We start from the raw sequence: 20,259 nt of genomic DNA, 5'->3' as shown, positions 1-20,259 counted from the left end.
ATTTTTGCAATATAACTACTAAACGATTTTTCACGAACCATTCAATTCTATCTCAGCAATAAACACAAGTGCTGTTAAAAATGTCAACAGCTTACTTGATTACGTAAAATTGTTGGGAAAATTCAACTATAAAATCCATCAGAAGTTTCTGAAGAACATCAAAGTCCTCTCATTTAGGAAAGGATACAATCAGATTTTTCTGAAAAATAGAAGTTGGCAAAAAATAGAAACACTATTCCTTCATCTTATTCACCCAAGTGGATACCTCACAGCCTACTAAGTGCCAAAATTATATGCAAAAAAAATTTATTCAATTAGTTAGAGTGCAATACTATATTACATTTGCTGCACTACAGCTGTCTAATTAAAAGTATAAACAGTTGGGAAACAGTTAATGCTTTTAACTTAGCTAATGCTGTGAGTAAAAACCCAATTCAGTCAGACACCACGTGTAAAGCATTTACTTTTTTTTGGGTTTGCTGCAATAGACTGATATTCATTTAAGTTATAACATAAACATTAAACCAAATGATACTCAAATAAAAGTGCACAGTGCCAAAATATTTCTAATTATTCCTTCTAGGATTCAGTTACTATGAGAGCAAGGTTATAATAGTTCTTTGGAAATACAGTAGAATCTTACCCGTTTCCAGGTTGCTAACAGCTGTTTATCAGACATCTGTTCTGGGTAATCAGCAATTGCAAAGACACAACCCAGTAGGAAATAATCTTCTGGAACTGGAATAGTTTGGCACATAAAAGAACAGAAAATTAAATACTTAAAGGTCTGCAGAGTTCATCTCAGAACACATTCACTGCACTAATCTTCACTATTACCAAGTTAGAAACTACATTCAACTCTGAAGGAAAGTGTTGTAAAAAGCAGAATGCAAAAAAATCGATGCTGAGAGGAATACACAGATCCATGATCAACTAAAACAATTAAAAATATTTCAGTTCCATTGGCATAAGCAGAATTCAAAGCCAGCTGTAACAATTTTATCTGATACTGACTCTTCATTAGTTTGGAGCTAGCATTTCCAAAATTCAAGCTATGTTTCTAGTTGTTACCCTCTCTGAAAGCCTCCTCACCCCCCTCTTTCAAATGAAAGAACAATATGCGCAGGCCAATGTTCTTCTCACAGCATAATCTATGTACTTCATTACTCTAGCATAGATTTGAAAATAATAAGTTTTCAGGACTCTCATGCTTTTCAGGTTTCTGGACATCCTTAGTTACAATTTAAATGTTAGCATGAAAATTATTAAAACAGGTCCTGAGCCATGAACACAGTTTAAGTCTTACAATCCCATATTGCAAACACAGAGCTACTTTTTTTTTTTTAATATTCTAAGCCAAATTCCATCATGCCATTAAGCCATTTCTTTCCGGAACCAGAAGGTAATGTTACTAACTCTCTACTGATGGATCATGCCCAAAAAGCGGTTGCTGCTGCAGTTGTGTCTGTTGCTGCTGATGGTGCTGCTGCTGCTGGGTTACAGCTTGGTGCTGTAGTGCTTGGGACGTCTGAGTTAAGTGCTGTGTTGCCTGATTCTGCATTTGCTGTTGCTGATGCTGTTGGTGTAATCTCTGTAAGTGCTGCTGTTGTAATTGCTGCTGCTGAATTTGTTGCTGCTGATGCTGTAGCTGCTGTTGCTGAAGGTTCTGCTGCTGAAGCTGCTGCAACTGTTGCTGCTGTAGCTGCTGCTGCTGCAACTGATGAAGTTGCTGTTGCAAAGCATGCTGCTGTTGGAACTGAAGTTGCTGCTGAGGACGGTGTAGCTGTTGTTGAGCATGTAACTGCTGCTGAGGAAATTGAAGCTGCTGTTGTGCAAACTGGTGCTGCTGATGAACTTGCTGCTGTTGCGAGAACTGATGAGTCTGTTGCTGCTGGAAAGGCTGCTGGGAAATCTGGGGTTGCTGCTGCTGCTGCAACTGCATAAGTTGCTGAGGTTGAAGATGTAAAAGAGGATGGTGCTGTTGTTGCTGCTGTGCTTGATGTGTCTGCTGCAATAAATGTGTCTCTGGTGTTAGTTTCACTTGACTAAACAGCACTGCGTTTGGATGTCCCTGTTGGCTATGATTTACTTGTTGTTCTAAACTTTTTGTAGGTGCTGAAAGTGATTGCAATATCTAGAAAACAAAGATTAGTTTTGTGATCTTCTTATTGTCATTCAATTTTTAAAATATTTAAACAACTACTGGGAAAAAGCTCTCTTAAAAGGAAATAATCTTAAATACATACTAAGCTCAACAAAAATCCTTAACTGCTAATAGTTCTCTCAAAGTGAAAAGACAGGACTAACACACAGAACTGTGGATCTGTGCTCTGCCCCTAATAAAACACGGAACATATTTCAGCAAAATTGAAGATTGAAACCCATCCCCATAATCTTGATAATATGCATTATGACGGTTAATTAGGTTTCAGTAATTATACTCATCAACTCAACCAACTGTAATACACAATTTACAATCCCGTTGGCCCATTAAGTTCAAAGTTTAGCTCCATAGATTTTCTTTTACTTCAAAATCATTAATAAAGCTGCCATTAATTAGTGCTGTTTGAAACATGGGAGTTTAATGCAAGCCTTTGTTCTCTTGATTCAAAGCGGATATATTCAGCTACGTTTTAAAAAATGTGTCCCAAAATACAAAGAGAAACATGGATTTTCTCAGCACTCATAGTTTTTGAGAAAAAAAGGTTTTCAATTGATACAAAGCGCTGAAGTAAATTGGAATTTCATTTTTAGATCTGTAATTAACAGAGTGGAACCAAGTTAGCAAGAGGAAATGTTAGCAATGAGAAAATTGGGCAAATTCCTACTAAAGTCTGCTATTAAAAATCAGAGCAATAGGAAACTACAGTCTCCTACGGTCTCCTATCCCTCTAGATATCAACTCTTTAGTAGAGGTGACTCAAGTGCTTTTACACTGCACTTCAAAACACCTCAGGCTTCACACGTGCAATGGTACATTGTTGGTATGGCACACATTATAATTATTATTACCAGCACACCACCCATCATATGAAGCTCTGGACAGCACTACATTTTAAGTATTCAATAAGGAAAAATCAACAGACAGACAGAATTTATCTGTGGTTTAGCATTAGGAAACTCCACAAGAAGTACCAAAAGTCAAAAATACAGGAGTTTTGGGACAGATATGTCAAAATGAAGGGAGAAAACCCGTGGGCTAGATTCACATAACTTCTTATTAGTAAGGTGTTTTGTAGCTATGGATCTTGCCATTCACTAGAAATCTTTGGTTCAACTTCCAAAGGCTGTGCACCATAATACCAAACCCACCCAAGACCCAGAATATCTCAGAACCACAGAATTGTAGGGGCTAGAAGGAACCTCTGGAGATGATCTAGTCCAACCCCCTGCTAACGTAGGTTCCCTACAGTAGAATGCATTGGAAAGCATTCAGGTAGAATCTGAGTATCTCCAGAGAAGGAGGTAGCTTGTTCCTGCACTCTGCCATCCCCAAAATAAAGAAGCTCTGGAGGGAGACTTAACCTAAATGGAGGATAACTTAACCTAGCCAAAGGGAAGGTCTATGAAAAACTGCAGAATTAATATTCTGAGATACCAGAGGGGTCTGTCCTCTACGAGGCAGTTTCACAATTCTCAAAAGCAAAGACTTCCTCCAAGTACTCCAGCTAGCACCTTAATTCATACAGCAGCCATGCGTAGTACCTGAAAACAGTCCTTGTACACCACAGCACATCTCTAAGCTAACAGAGTTGCACAGAACAAGGGCTAACTGAATCACAATACCACCAACTGCCTTGTATCTGCATAAGTACTAGTTATGCAAAAACACTCTGATATCAGGCCACTAAACAGTACTTTATACAGTATAATGACCATGTTGTAGACAATATGTAAACATGAAAGCACTGGCCACCCTACCAGAATTCTGGCAACTGTGCTCATTCTTCACCCTGAAATCTCAGTCCTTCAACAGTTCAAGGCACTCAGAGGAGGAATTTAAGTCTTACAAGGAAGCTAGCACTTCTTTCTCATATAGGCAACAAAGAACCAATGTTTCTGAGTGCCTCCACTTTCTGTGTTTCTTTTGGGTACCACCTATAAGGTCGTATATTATTCAGGCAGCTTTGAAAGTTTGACTTTCAGATGAACACCTCAATATTAATTCATCAGCATAATTAAAGTTACACCTAACATTTAGCAGCACCTGCTTTTTCCACATCCCCTTCCCATAAACAGGATTTCGATGCTGCAAGTTATTTCAGTGCGTGCTCACTCATTTTTTATTCTCTTCTAAAAATAAGTTCAACACAAAAGCTACAATTATTTCAACTGAGTGTCAAAAGAAGTTGTAAATTAGGACTTCTGCATCATAATCCTATCCTGACTATGCTGAATAACAACTTAATGATGTCCAGCAGAACAGTGCAGAACTGAACCTACTGTAAGAACAATCTATTTTACACTTCTATGTGTTTATACCACTAATAATTCCTTGCACTGAATAAGAAGCTTGAAAGGTTTGAAATCAGGTTTTTTGAACTAAACAAATAATTTGAAATTAATGAACCTTTTATCTTCCCCAATACTGAAATACTGGGAAACTCTAAACCAAGCCATAGTTAAACACAGCTTTACACTTAATTCCACATGCGTTCTTACTTCTGTGAATCTGCTAGGAATGAAGATAATTATTATGGGGAGGTTACTGATTTGGCAACAATTCTAAGTAACAAATTTAATTCTCTGTACTATTAGAAAACAATAAAAGGAAACTTAAGTTCTTGGAAATGTTAGTTCCTAATAACAAGTCATATATCTTACAAACAAAAAATCCAACACTTACATGTGCTACATTTGATGGTCTATTAATCTGCTGAATATCAGCACTATTAGTAATATTCCTCAACGTCCGCACTGCTGGACTCCACGCAGCCATCATTTCCTGTCGGTCAGAACTTTGGGCACCTTGTACTGAAGCCATTAAATTGCCTCTCATATCTGGAGGCAAGATATTACCTGGCACTGGTGGGACATTGGCACACAAATTAATTAACCCAGAGTCTTTCCCTTGAGGCAACCTACGCTTTGCTGTGGATGCCTGTGGAACTTCAGCTGGTGTCCAATTCAAATTCCTCTCTTGCTTTTCTGGAGAAGAATCTGAAGAATCATCAAACATCAGTTCCCCTTTTGCCTTATCAGCAGTAGTAGATTTTGGTGAAAAACCTTGATCACCCAAAGGTGATCCTTCTCGAGAAGATGCTGGGCTTGATAACTTTTCATCAGTACTAGCTTCATTTTGAGAATCTTGCTCTTCATTTTCTGCTTCTTCCTCTTCTTCCTCTTCCTCCTCCTCTTCTTCCTCGTATATAATTAAACGAGGATGATACGGAGTCTCTTCTTTTTTAGCTTTATCAGCTATAGAATCCAATACCCACTCTGGTGTCACAATTTTAATGCTGTCATGCTTACAAGCACATTCATATTTCTCCTAGGAAAAACAAAAAGGAAAAAATAAAAGGATGAAAACATTTCATTGAAAGACAAAAAAACCCACGACCAAAAAAACCAAGTTACTTTTGGTGGGGCTGAGATAGAGTACAGAAAGGCAGATTGCAAGAGACAGCAATCACAGAAATTGCTCTCTCCCAGAACCAATAGAACTACAGTGTTGTGGAACCACAGTTTCCAACTCAAAAAAAAAAACAACCCCACATTTAAAATATAATTGACTAGGAATGCAAATATGCAGATGATCAAGTCTTTACCTGCAGAACATCATTAAGTAGGAGAAGAGGTAACTGCCTTAAGCTGCACGAGGGGAGGTGCAGGTTGGATATTAGGAAAAATTTCTTCTCAGAATGAGAGATAAGGCACAATAAAGTAGACACAAATCTTTGAAAGGATGAATTTTAACATGAATACAGATCAGTAAAAGGAAGGCTACTTTCCATACACCTTGTCAGAAGTTGCAAACTGTAATATGGTCCTCATCTGGAAAGTTATTTTTCTGTCCATGTATTAGCTAAATAAATTTCAGGGGAGGTTTATGATATTGACAAAGTAGAATGTTTTATTCCTCCCCATGATTTCACCATTATTTTCCTAAGCAAGCAGATGTACATACAGAATGAATTTTCTATGTCTTCAAATGTCCTCTCTGATAGAAACTCCTCACAAATATCAAAATAGTGAAAAAAAACTTTTAGGATGAGATCTGAAACCAATTTCAGAATCTAATATTTAAAAATGATTAAACTGGGATTTTCTTCATATGTCAGACAATATAAATTAACAATCAGTGGGTACAGAGGAAATTAATTTCATCTAATGATTCTCTAGAGTTATTTCCTACAATGAAACTGTCATTCATACCCAATAAAGAGATTGCAGATGAAACAGTTTATTTGCAGATAGAAAGTTTTTGTTCTATTTTTTTTTTTGTGGTGAGAATTATTAAGAACCTTGTTTTATCATCTCATGTCTAGACAAAATCAATCATTCAAGCTTTCACTGCCGTCAAAACTATTCATTACAAGCTACTGCAGTTACCCTTGCAGTGCATGTCAGAGCAGCAGGCCTAGATGTGTTTTAAATAATCATCCCATACGTTTGCCTCTATTTATTCATTGCAGAAGCAAAGCAAGGTAATTATTTTGTCCTAAAGATATGAAATGCTAGCATGTTTTCTTCTGTTCAAGTGGTAAATTTAAGACAGTGCCCTTATCCTAAAAAGTTTATGATTTAAGGTGACACTTAAATGCATACCATTGCCCATTCAATTTTAGTTACTGATGCTCTTCAATCAAGTCATTATTCCATATTACTGCGATGGAAAAGACAACTAAGATGGTATTCAATATATCCTTTTAGCATCCACAGAAGAAAAAAAAAAATCACTGACTTGACCAAAATAATGTAAACAACTGTTTACATGGGGGGGAATAGTGATAGGACAAAGGGGAATGGTTTTAAACTGAGACAGGGGAGGTTTAGGTTAGATATTAGGAGGAAGTTTTTCACACAGAGAGTGGTGACGCACTGGAACAGGTTGCCCAAGGAGGCTGCGGATGCCCCATCCCTGGAGGTGTTCAAGCCCAGGCTGGATGTGGCTCTGGCAGCCTGGTCTGGTGGTTGACGACCCTGCACACAGCAGGGGGTTGAAACTAGATGATCACTGTGGTCCTTTGCAACCCAGGCCATTCTATGATTCTATGAAAATAAACCCTAAAAGCTCTTTTAAAGTTTTAAATGAAACAGGGAGAAAAAAAGCAAGCATTACCCATACTGTGCAAGCAATTTTCCCTTCTCCCAGTGTCACCCCATGATTTTTCTAAAGCACTTTCCTACATGTTGCATGTAGAGGTTTCAAGCCATCTCAATAGCTATATGTTTTTCCTCTTCAGATAGTTTATATTAACTTGGAAATACTAAAAAAGTTATTGGTGGAACAATAATATATTAAATTTGTATAAAATTTAACTTGAAAAAGTATTATATATTAATGTAAGGAGATATATAGACCTTAGAGTTACTCACAAATAATTAACCCACGTAGCCTCTCTCTGATCAGAATAGAATTTTAAAAGTGATGAAGAAACGTTCTCATATTACTAAAGGATAAAAAATATAACGCAGAAAATTGCAGTAAAAACTCCCTTTATCCACTACATTAACCAGAAAAATCTACACACGCATTTTTGTTAAGTGAGCCTCAATTTCTTCTAAGTATTTTTAGTCTCTGAACTAATGCACTAAATCAATTACAAGTGTTCCTTCCTCTTCAGGGAGATGATTATCTGAACACTTCAGAAAGTTTCAGTGGAACTATTATAACCAAAGCCATCACAGTACTGAAGGCTATTCTGATGGGTTCAGTCCTGCCTTTAGACAGTTACCTAACCTTTGTGATTCAGTTTCTCCAGCTGCATAAAAACATTTCATTTCCTACAAGGGAGTGATAGGAAGCATAAGTACTTTGTCGATCAGAACTTGTGCAAGAATGCTGCGTACTGCTTAGTCCTTTTTAAGAGGAAAGTGTTGTGGGTCTTTGAGAGTTGTATTTCAAAAAAGTAAGAAATCTGTTCCTCCTTTCACACTGTATTCCTTTCAAGGCATAAAATCTAAGGGTATTTTACTCAATTTTCCAACTTGTTTCTTTCTTTTTTTTTTTCTCCACTGATTTTAGCTACAGATATACAAGTCATCATCACTAATGATTATATGTCAAATTAGATTAGGACAAACAAAATAAAGAATAACACGATTTATTAAACCAGAGATAGAAACGACAGTATGAAACTGGACATATTTCAGATTAATGAGGCTTAAAACCATGCAGAAAATAAAGACCAACTGATTAACAGCAGTGCATAACCAGTGAATTTAGCCACTTAAGTGTGACAAACAAGCTGAAGGATCTTAACTTCAGGGAGAAGTAAAATTTGTCATTATTCAAAAGCAAATGAGAGTGACAAAAGGAAGAAATGTACACGTAATAAACTCTTACCCCCTTTGGCTCAGGCACAATCAAGTGCGTACACTTCTTATTCAGGTTCAGCTGGCAATTCCCACCATAAAAAGTAATCAAAGCCCACAGCGTATTTCGGTCTTCAGATGAAACCTAAGAAGGTAAAGAAGCCTTTTAGCTCTGTGTAACTAGCTGCCCTCTATTTAAGGAACTTCAGTACAATTCTTGCCATCCTCATTTACAAATCTGGCTAGTATACCCCCACCTATCTCTTTTAAATACCAAAGTATCATGAAAATCACAGAGGAAAAGAGGTGATAGAAAAAGACTCAATAGGAAAAGACATTAAACAACCATTGTAGCCTGTATAGGGGAGGAAGTTCTTTAACACAGAACTCTAGTATATCACCTTTCACAGTAAGTAAACATTAGAGATCAAGCAAACAGGATTTATTTCTTATCTTAGGAGAATTTTTTAAGCTTATTAACAAGTAGACCCCAAATTAACAGCCTACATAAACAAAGGTTTATTTCTAACACTAATGATCAGCTCTGACAAGAAAGCCATGTGTGTTTAAGCCACAGAGCTGGGTATGAACACAGGCTACTGAAGCCACTTCCACTTAATTTATTCACTGGCATCCTTATTAAGCTTCCAGTGCAAAGCACGTATATCAGGTTGTCTGAATATTTTGTGCTAATGCCTAAACAGAAAAATAGGAACAAAGATTTTATACTGTACTCTTCATTTTAGAATCATCACAGTGCTGAATACAAGATAAATTACTGACTGAATGTTCAGTTTCAAATGATCAAGACTTCATTTTCAGTGGAAAACTATTTCCAAGTGAAAAAACTTTAAGGTGCTAATTCACACTTGCACACAAGAAGTCACATTACAACAGAAATACTGATATCTCCATTGAAAAGTGAGGCATCACACACACTCTGTACACTGAAACATGGTTCACCTCTTACCTGAGAGAGACAGGCAGTAACTCCAAAAAAGGTCTGACACGATTCTGGAGAGAAGCCATTAACACTGGACAGCGGGTGTCAAGGATGTAAATAAATGAGAGTTTCCTGAAGAACATTAGAAGGAAATAAAGCAATGTGGATAGTACTCTCAAGCTTTACTTTTAAAAGCGTGTGATTTGTTTACAATTCAAGTTGCGTATAACAGAAAGAAGAAAAAAAGGAAAGAAAGGCATAAAACAGATAAGGACATCTTTAACATTATGACCAATTACGGTAGTATCACAAACGTTCCCAGAACAGCCCCCTCAATTCTATCCTAGGATGCTCAGGAAGAAAAGCATACAGGAGTTGAGTCTTTATCAGAGCTTTCTTCTGTTATCACTGACTGCTTATCTTCCATACTTAGAAGTGAGAATCCAAAGAAACTTTTGTTACAGTCAGCAAAAGACAAAACAGGATGAATATGGTGTACAATAAATTCCATAAAATAACTGGTTTCTGGGGGGGTTGAAGGTATCTTTTGGAACCTAGCCTGCCCTTTCAAATTCTCAAAGACTGGAAAAGTAGAAACACGTTCTCCTAGTACACAACATGGTTATCAAGTCCACAAAAGGTGCTGAGCAACAAGCATATAAACTCATATCAAGGAAAATAACAAATCAAACTAAGTACTACAGAGATGATCTGAAAAAAGAAGCAGACAGATCAGTATAAGCAAGTATCAGATTTTCTACAGCTATTTTATTCATACCAAGGTACAAAATAGGACAAAAAATTAGCCAGGCAACAGATTCTGTGGGGAAAAAAATATCCAGGCACCACTGTGACTGACAAACAGAGAAAACATCACATTAGTATGTACAAACAGAAACACAGCCTGGAATTAATGTAAAGTTTTCCACCATACTTTCAACACTCACCAAGATCTCTGACAGCAATGTATATTTGTTTTCAGATGCATCAGAGAGATGGATAAATGAAACAGTATGCAAAACAGCAACAAGAACTTCTTACAGAGAGAGCAAGTAAATAAGACTTATGAGAGGAAACTGAAAGAACCAGAACTGATAGACTTAAGAAGTTAAGACAACATCTTCAAGTCCATAAAAGGCTGAAAAGAGAAGTCATTTGTTCTCCCTGGTCAGAGTGGCTCAAATAAATCAACATGGGGCTATAAAGCAGCAGGTAATGAAGTTAAACTCCAGCAATACATTGCATCACTGCTGTAAGGTGACTGGGAAGATGTATGAATTAAGTCTCCATATGGGGGCTGGGGAGGGTCAGGACTCATGAAATAGGAGAGATAATGGTTTGACAGAAGCGAGGTGGAAAAAATAGATGGACTGATTTTATGGCCTCCCTGTCTTTTCCACACTTTTATATGGTTTTAAAGTACATATATAATTCTTTGGAAAAACAGATTACAAAAACAAATGTACAGTGTGCCACAGAGCAAATAAATACCAAGACTTTTGTCATCCAACAAAATTATTTTCCTCATGCTGCTGACAAGAGGCACAGCAATAGTTAAAATTGTGAGACAGAAGAAACACCACATAGAAAACTGAGAACAAAGCCTAGGGTACATTAAAACTTAAGAACAGATTTACTGCCATTATCCAGAGTACTCCAAGAAATACAAGTCCAAGGAGCATCCTAAATTTCACAGCGTCGCTCAGTATTTCATCTAATGCAAAGATTCAGTACTGCATTTTTTAACAGTGTAACTGTCCACTCTTTGCTTTGGCATCTGCTTCCAGCACACAAAGCAGCAGCAGCTCAATACGTAACTTCTAAGATGCCCATCAGTTTGACCCCAGCTTGCACTCTCTAAAGAACAGGAGTGAAATACATTGTCTCACAAGTTAGCAGCAGCAGAACAACGCTCTAAGCGGGCCTGAAAAAACAAGAGTGATGTGACAAAACTCACATCTCTTTTTCTCAGCAACAAACATTCAGAAGTGCTCAGACCCCCTTTCATCATACATATGTACACAAGACCACAAAAAAAAAAAAAAAAAAACCCCAAACCAACCTTCCTCATCACTACTGCATTTGCTGCTATCAAGAGAAATAAGAAAGAAATCACCACCCCCTTTCTGGTATTGTAACTGTAGCTTTTCACACACAAAACTCTCATCTTCTCCTCCAGGAAGGCTGCTTCCACATTCCTTTTCCTGTTCCTTCCTTTTAACTGCAGGATAGTCAGATTTTGTTGACATCAGTTAGCAGTGAACAGAGCACCTTGCCTTCCGAAGTCCCCTCTGGCAGAAACAACTTTCACAGCAGAATGTTAAAATGTATTTGTAAGGAAAAGGAAAAATTACTGTGTTTATTCTGCATTAATTTTTTATATAGTCAAATGCCTATCAAGTACCAAAATTGGAATGTAAACAAAATCTTTAAGGCTCTTCCTAGATCTGTTTATTTAACTGTCAAAAGGTATTTCTAGCACTTGCTTCCTTAGTAAATTCAGTATATTGAGTATTTCAACACAAATACAAATAAATAAAGGCAAAAAAAAAGTTGAATCTCAAAGCCTTAACTAAAAAGAACTCCAAACCAATCAACTGGGAAAAAAAAAAGTTGTTTACTATTAACTACAACATTTTTTCCTTATTGTAGTACCTAAAACCCTGATGAAAGGCCGGATGCCACAGCAGTAGAAGTCATAAAGAGACTGAAACAGAACAATGTTAAGACTTAACAACCTATTTTAGTGAGCTCTGAATAAAATCCAAAACCACCAGGTTCTAAGGGCTAGAAAAAAATAAAAGTAAATGTCCAAGTACACATTTATTGCTGACAGGTGTACAAAGCTTTCTTCCATGCAACTCAAGAATACGATCCTCCTGAGACCTGTCGTTTCATTTGGCTGCTCTTATATAACCACAATAAAGACTTCCTAAGCAATTGCCATTCGGGTCTACATTCCCACACTTTTTGCTACAATTTAGTCATAGACTGCACCAGTCCGTTTTATCTGTTGATTTCTCTTCTGGGTTTGTAATAAAATCAGAACTTAAAGCATCCTTTTGAAAACATACAGTTTCAGACAGAAAACCTATTGCCTAATAAATAAAATGCAACTTCTCTATGGGAGAGCATATAATGCTCTATTAAACAAGTTTGAAAATATATAAATAATTCCAAGTTATTTTACACTTTCTTTTTTCCAACCCTTCCTGATAACGACAGGCTGATAAACACGTTATTTCTAGTACAAAATACAAAAAAAATGACCAGCCTAGATCACACAACAGCAACTGATTTGAGTATAGAAGTATTTTGGGTTTTGCCATGTCACATTTGGTGCATCATTTACCTTTGGAAGTGAAATCATTAAAGAAAAATTCTCCTTAGATCAGAAGATAGTCCACGACTACAGCAAATGTTTCATACTAATTCATGAATTCTATTTGACATGTTCATTATTACGATCAAAACAGCTTTAAGTACCTCAGTAGATCATGCTTTTTTATTCTCTTTTCCTTCCACAGCTCACTCCCTGAGCTAAATTCTCCTAGTAGAAGATATACAAGGCATCTTCAAAACAGCCCAGACACACAAATAGATGCAAGGGCATCTATTTTGAAATACGAGATATAAAATTTGAATTCTGTATCACTAAAGCACATTAAGACCTGAAATTTCTAATATGAACACCTGGACTCTGGCTTCTACCACCTCTTGTTTTCCATTATGAACACTACCACCTGCTATCCTTCCAAAATGAGATCTCATGCCTGACAGCCTTCCTCCCTAGTCCTGCTGTTCATTGCAATCATCTGCTGGTATCTGTACTGAAATGTACTGCTCTGCTTCAGCTTTTGCATAAACATAATCCCTATTATGAATGGGCTGAGAAAAAAATGCATGAATTTCATCCTATAATAACAGTCATTCTCATCATCCTTAGGATCCAAAGAGAAACTAAGGAAAACAAATAAAGATGAAACAGTAATAAATAATAAAACAGAATGCACTGTCCACATGCAAGAATACATGCTCCAAACAAGCTGAGAAACAGAAATCTAGCCAACATAAACCACAACAGTCTGCAAAAGACAGAGTCAAGCTAAGTAATAATAGCAGTGTTATCATGATGAGTTAACAAAGCACCATTACTAAGAGTATGGACATGAAGTATTGTGTTTATTTCTTCCTTAACTTTGGCTCTTAAAAAGGCCATAAAAACAGGCTATTCCACCGTCCCAACAATTATTCCCTTATGGCATTCCAGCATTTCTCCCAGATCCTCAGTTAATGATCAACATCAAACGTTTGAGCTATTGATAACAAATTTCCTGCAAGTGCTTATTAAGTGCTTATCCAAAATAGCCAAAGGAAGAGGAAAAGTAAAGCAAGACAAAGAAGCTCTAAGCACACTTTGCTTAACAAGCAAAATATATCCTATTATTTCAAAAATGTAGGATGTACATACATGTAACAATCTTCATTCACTCAATGCATGTGAAATGCATTTAAGATGTTTCCTACAGCATTTCATCACATTTTAACTTAAAGGATACGGAAGGAGAGCTCCACAGCGAACAGACAGGATCACCCAGGAAGGCTGAAAAACAAAAATCATGAGATGGAAAAAACAAACTCATACTGCATGAGTGAAGTGCAAGTTAGCGACCAACTTTGCAGTGCACCTAGTTTCAATAGCCATCTCTCAGCTTTAAAGTTTAAGTGTTTCATAGACACTTTACCTAGGGCTTTACAAAAAAAACGTTCTGACTGATTTGTAAGTTAATAGAGAAAGTTCTCAAAGATCATACAGCAACTTTCCCATATTCCCCCAAAGACTCTTTTGTCTTTTAATTCCATTCTTGTTTGAATGCTATTTACAGTATTTACTCATGCACGCAGTTCTAAAATATCAATTCCCTACCTTACATTTTAACCAAGGAGTTGGGAACCATAACCTTACACAGAAAGGGGTTTGCATACACATAATGCTGGCTGCTAAGCACACAGGTGATAGACCTAACTAATGGTACACAGCAACAGAATGGCTCAAAGAGAGAGAAGGAAATGAAGAATAGAGGCCATGTAGGACAGTGGTCCTGATACAAAGTATAAGAAAGAAGGAAGGAGTACCATCCCATTTAATATGACTTTTTTTCTCCCCACGCTCTCCTCTCCCCTGGCATACAAATACTCACACATATACTGTAACTGTGTATGGTGTCCCTATTCATACTATTCTCTCTCAAGTTTTTGTTGTTGTTGTTGTTGTTTTTTTGTTTGTTTGTTTTAGTTCTACAGTTTGCAAAAAAAAAAAAAAAAAGAAAGAAAAATTGGGAGATTTCTCCCCCTCAAATTTTTCTCTTCCTTACTCTCTATCCTTTTTCTTTCTGCAGGAAGTTACCTTTGCCTCCAAGTTCCATTCCCTTAACACTAAGTCTAATCTTCTTGATTACAGAACGTGCTGCAATGTTTTCCAGGTCCAACTAAGCAACATCACTGAAAGGCCTCATGTTTGGCAAATGACAGAAAGTTTAGTCAGTAGTACTTAAAAAGAAAATTAAATTATTTCGCTGAAAGGCAGCCAATAGCAGAAAGTACTGCTAGGACAATGATGCTCTTCCATCCCATGAAAATGGCTGCAGTCTTCTTGTTTTTCAAGACTGAAACAATGTCACTAAACACTTCATAAAAGGGAGAGATTAAAAACAAGAACTAAGCTTATAATTAATTATCACTCGCATCTAAAACCATAAGGCCTTGTGCTAAGCACCCCTTATTTTTTAGAATTTGGCAATTCATACTTCTCCACTGCCAGATGAACCTTCATGCTATAAGGCTTCAAAATTCAGTACTGTAGCCTGCAACTATATAGAAAGAATAAACCAAAATCACGCACCCAAAACTACTGGCAGAGAAATAATAATTATTTTTTCTCGTTGCTCATGAACTGCAGAACAACAAGCTCACATTTTCAAACATGAAGCCTGGAAACTTTCACTGGAAAAATAAACCCGTATAGCAAGAGGGTAACAAAATACTGACAATTTCATTGTAAGAAAGAAAAAAGTCAAAGACTTGAAAAAATTAATATGGGGAAAAAGTCTATTTTTCTAAAGTTTATTTTGTTGAAAACTAGCACTGTACACGTATGTAGAATCCACAAAATCACTGTCAAGAGAAGTTCAGGTTGGATATTATAAAAAATTGCTTCTCAGAAAGAGTGATAATGCACTGGAACAGGCCGCTCAGAGAGGTGGTGGAGTTACAGTCCCTGGAGGTGTTCAAGAAAAGGGCAGATGTGGCACTGAGGGATGTGGTTTGGTGGTATGGGGGGGGAATGGCTTGAAGGTTGCACTAAATCATCTTAGTGCTCTTTTCCAACCTTAATGATATGCAGTTCTGCACCTTGCCAAGTACGTTTGAAAACAAACAAGGAAAAAAACCAATCTCAATCTCAACACCTTTATGCTGAGGTTTTCCATTGCCAGAAACTTCTTAGAAATGTTCCTAACGGGAAAGTTCTTAAGTAAAACTGAACAGTGCAACGTCCCACAGATAGATGAATGAAGAAAGAATTTCAGGAAGGGACACACACACAAAAGAAAAGCCATCAACAGATCACCAGATACAGAATAACCACAAAAGGAAAGGAGAGAACAGAATTCTAAAAGTCTACAGCTCAGGGAAAAAGTCATGAAATGAGACTAAAAGAAATGTAAAGGTAAGTTTCATTCAGACATTATCTAAACACTGGTATTTTCTATTACCATAACCCAGTAGCTATGTCAGACAGTATAATGGAGGAGTCACCCACCTTTACCACAGGGAGATCAAAAACTTCACGAGATTCTCCAACCTCTGGATGGTCTCCATCTTCTGAAATAATATGTGAGGCCAGGGCATTGTAAGAGACTTCCTTTGCTTTCCCAGCTTTCAGAAGTTGAATAACCTAAACCCAAAAGAAAAGGGAAAGAAGTGAAAAATTATTATCATCTTTCATTTGACAAACGCAACCCATTTAAGTCCTGATTTCCCAAGGCTTGCGACTCTGCTGCATTTTGATGATTCAAGTTGAAGTTTTACTTCCAAAATACTTCAGGCTGGGGCAGAAATTTGGAATGTTTCAACATTCTTCCAAAACATACAGTTCTCAAAAACTGTTTTTTTTCTCAGGCAGACTAAGGAACTCTCTCTCCTCAGCATTTGATTTTCCATATGCTAGCTTCAGAAGCCTCTGAATACACTTGGCGCAAAGAAAAGCAACCTAACTCAACGTGTAGCTATGAAAGCTATAGAAAAGCAGGTGGAAAAAGGAAAAAAAAACCAACACTATTTGGATATGAGAAGGCCCTACAAGTAAGGTCAGTCATAACCACTGTCCTGAGAAGTGGAGGTTCTAGCAAAGAGCTGCTGTATTGAGAATTGATGAAGGACTAAAAGTGATTTTAATAAAACAAAGAAAAACATAAAGGAAGATACAAAGCAGAAGGACATATGCCCTCTGAGTTACTCCTTTAAAGTGGTAAAGCAGAAATTTTTAATTCCATTACTCTGCCTTCAGTGATCACAAAAAGCCCTCACAACTCACAAAGTGCATCTCACCCCTTTTTTGCAAGGCCAGCACGTAAAGTGTCTGTTTAAGATTTCACCATTCTCTCTAGCCCTGCTCATAAAAAAAAAATGGGAGTCAAGAAATAAGACTCACTTCAATATAAATAAAGGTAATGCAGGAGGCAGAGGGTGTGGAGGGGAATAGGAGAAAAGCATTCAAAAAAACTGAGGTCTAAAGTTTAAATGTTTAAAACGCCAATGAAGATCACTCTTTCCTTTTTCATTTTATTATTTGAAATGAATAGTTTGACTCTGTAACGATTTTGCAGAACCAAACTGGCATGAGCACCACAGTAGATACAGATCAGCCCATCGCACAAAGCTCCTTGTCCTGCACAGCTCTGCAAGTTACATGTTCCCTTCAACTGTCTATTTACGGGAAAGCTAAAGAGAGGAGAAACTGTAATCAAAGCCAAGCATCCAAATCTGACAGCATGAGGTACAGCTAATAAAGTAAGAAGACTTTTTTGTTTGTTTTAGTTTTGTACCAAAGAGTCAATGCAAAGAGTTTGGTCGTGCAGGAAGTTATGCCAGTACCAGGCTGTAAGTCTAACATGGTGAAGTGATGGATGATGATTCCACAGGATTAAAGGAGTATGAAGAAAACTTTTCCTAGGGTAGCCTATGTCAGCTTCAAAACTCCTTCCAGAGCATGTGACTTCTTCAGCTGAAGCAGTGACAGTGAAGCAGTGACCCAGAGATTTTTCCCTGTATAGGGGGATGGATATACACACACACACACCTTTAACTATTAAAGCCCTAAAACAGTTATTGTAAAAATCCTGTGCTTCAGGTGCAAGCTTAAATCCACTAAATGAAATTCAATTTTCCAGGCATGAAAAATTTAAATCATTCCTACTAAAAGTTGTGTTAGAAGAAACAAAAGAAGAGTTTAAATCTCTGAACTAAGGCAATGGATACCAAACAAATGCTATTATAATAGAACAAGAAATAATCAGAAACCAAATACTCTGCTTAAAATCCTCATGCTACATTGCACCACCTTCTTTCTGCTTGAAATACTGATTTTAACCAAAGTTACCAAAGCTCGACGGTTTGGGTTTACACATTTAGGAAAGCAATAAAAGCACCTAAAAAAATAATAATAGCTGACATCTAGTCATCACCTCCTGCAAGGTGAGAACAGCCAAGTGCACATCCCAATGGAATGGATTCAAATTTGAGTGCCAGCAGCCTAATTCTCCCTCATTTGCCAAAGAACAGTCAGGCACAATTCCAGACTTTTGTTTCCCTTCTAGTTTATGCCGCATATGCTTTAACAGGTAGTGGGTATGCAGCTTTCACACGACTGTATGATGTTTCCTTTCTAACTCTTGGATTTGTTTTGATTAGGTTGCTCACTTGTGTTGTTTCAATATTTATTAAGGTAACTGCTCTTCAGTGAAAACATTTGGAAACAAGCTGATCTAACTGTGCTCATGCCCAAAGGATGAAGAAATGAACTGCTTTTCAAATTCAACCTAGCATCCACTGGTACATAAAAGCATAACTCTGTGTGAAGCTTTTTTAAGCTTTGGAATCTATCTGAAGCTCAACCACAAGTAGATGAGTATTCTGTATACTTCATCCAGAGCAAACCAAGCCTTGTAACAATGACATTGCTACGAAGGATAGAACTTTATGTGAAAATAAAACTTGCCCAAGTGGTTGCTTGTTTACTCCCCATCAGGCAACACTGCTATGTCAACACAAACCTAACAGCATGCCTTTGGGGCCGTTATTTATACAGTAACAGGCATCTTGCTGTGTTTTGCACTCATCTTCATACAATGCCGTTGCAGCCACAGGATTTGAGTTGTTATCCCCGCACCATTTCCAAACAGTTTAAGGTTAAGGTCCTTAAGGTCCTGTGCGGTCGCACATCAAGGCTGCGGTTCACACTTAACCTACAGAACCCATCTCGCAGGTCAGCGGTGCTCCTGGAACTGCCCCTCAGGCTCAGTGCACGCCAGGACACCAACCCACAGGGAACAAAGCCTCAACTCCCGCACCTGGCAAAGGATCCAAGACAGACACACGGACACACGCGGTGCGGGGTTGGGCCGGGCGTCCGCGCGCGCGGGCCCCGCGGCCCTCAGCCTCTCCTCAGCGCCTCAACGAGCGGCAGCCCCGCTCCCCGCAGCCGGGGTCAGCCGCCAGCCCCGTGTCTCACAGGAAGTCCCTTCTCCCGCCCCTCCTCCGCTCGCGAGGCTGCACGGGGCCTGCGCGCCGCGGCCGCCCGGCTCCCATGGCGGGCGGGTGGCGAAGGAGCGGCGGTACCGCGGCGCTCCCCGCGCGGCCCCTGAGAGGACGCGGCCGCCTTCCCCCCCTCCGGCCCGCCGCGCTCTGAGGCTCGCGGGGCAGCGTCTGCGCGGAGGCGGACGATCCCGCCCTGCCCCCCCTCCAACCCCCAGCGGGGCTGTGGGGACGCGCGCGGCGGGAAGGAGCCCGAGGGGCGGCCGAGGCGGTACCTTCGGGTCGATGTCTCCCACCGTGAAGAACTTGACGTCTTTGAACATCTCCTCCGGGACTTTCAGCTCTTCCTCGCCCGCCGACATGCTGCCGGCCGCCCGCACGGCGCGTCTCTCCGCCGCCTCGATCCGCCCGCTGCCCGCCGAGCAAAACCGCGGGGCCCGGGTCCCCCCGTCCCCTCCCCCGCCGTGCCGCCGAACCGCGCGAGCAAGGCGCGCGCTGCGGGACGCACCATCCCGCTCCGGGACGCGGGGGTGGCACAGAGGGGTGGGCAGAGCCGCCGGCACCGAGCGGCTCCCCCCTCCGAACTGCCACCTCCGCTGTCGCGCAACGACCCCTACTCCCGCTCGGCGGCCGCGACCTCCGCTCGTCGCCCCGTCTCCGAACAGAAGTGGGGGCCGGCAGCCTGGCCCGGCTCCCCCCCCCACACGCGGAAAGCGATGGTTCCTCCCGAAACGACAGAGGCGGGCAGCGGGGATACCCGGCCCCGCCCATTAGCGAGCGGGCGCGGCGAGGGGGGGAGGGGATGGGAGAGCGGCGCTCTCCGGCCCCGCCCCCTGCCGCCCGGCCCCGCCCCGGCGGGTGGGCCGCTCCCGCTCACCTCCGCGGCTGCTCGGGCTCCTCACTTCTTTCCGAGCGGCTGGAGCTGTTACCCGCCAGCTCAGAACGAGTTCGGCCGTTCCCCGCTGGTCGCTTTGCCAGGGGCGGGATGGCAGTTTTCGGGGCGCCTTGGCGGAGCAGTCCTGGCT

General features: G+C 39.6%; 1 protein-coding gene across 3 annotated transcripts in view; it reads right to left on the bottom strand.

Moving 5' to 3' along the window:
* Positions 1 to 19,943, bottom strand: part of PAXIP1 (PAX interacting protein 1) — a 32,574-nt gene extending 12,631 nt beyond the window's left edge. For all 3 annotated transcript variants that reach the window (XM_090143141.1, XM_090143142.1, XM_090143144.1), the window contains exons 1-8: positions 19,510 to 19,943; positions 16,242 to 16,376; positions 13,981 to 14,024; positions 9,449 to 9,512; positions 8,510 to 8,623; positions 4,847 to 5,491; positions 1,417 to 2,134; positions 644 to 738 (exon numbers count right to left, since the gene is read on the bottom strand). In XM_090143141.1, coding sequence (XP_089999267.1) covers positions 644 to 738; positions 1,417 to 2,134; positions 4,847 to 5,491; positions 8,510 to 8,623; positions 9,449 to 9,512; positions 13,981 to 14,024; positions 16,242 to 16,376; positions 19,510 to 19,596 — 1,902 coding nt within the window. In that variant the 5' untranslated portion in view covers positions 19,597 to 19,943. The remainder of the gene's footprint in view (positions 1 to 643; positions 739 to 1,416; positions 2,135 to 4,846; positions 5,492 to 8,509; positions 8,624 to 9,448; positions 9,513 to 13,980; positions 14,025 to 16,241; positions 16,377 to 19,509) is intronic.
* Between the last annotated feature and the right edge of the window lie 316 nt (positions 19,944 to 20,259).

The sequence above is a fragment of the Phasianus colchicus genome, chromosome 6, assembly GCF_987193195.1.
Source record: "Phasianus colchicus chromosome 6, bPhaCol1.hap1.1, whole genome shotgun sequence".
NCBI classification, from domain to species: Eukaryota; Metazoa; Chordata; class Aves; order Galliformes; family Phasianidae; genus Phasianus; species Phasianus colchicus.
This window is presented reverse-complemented; position numbering and strand designations above follow the sequence as displayed.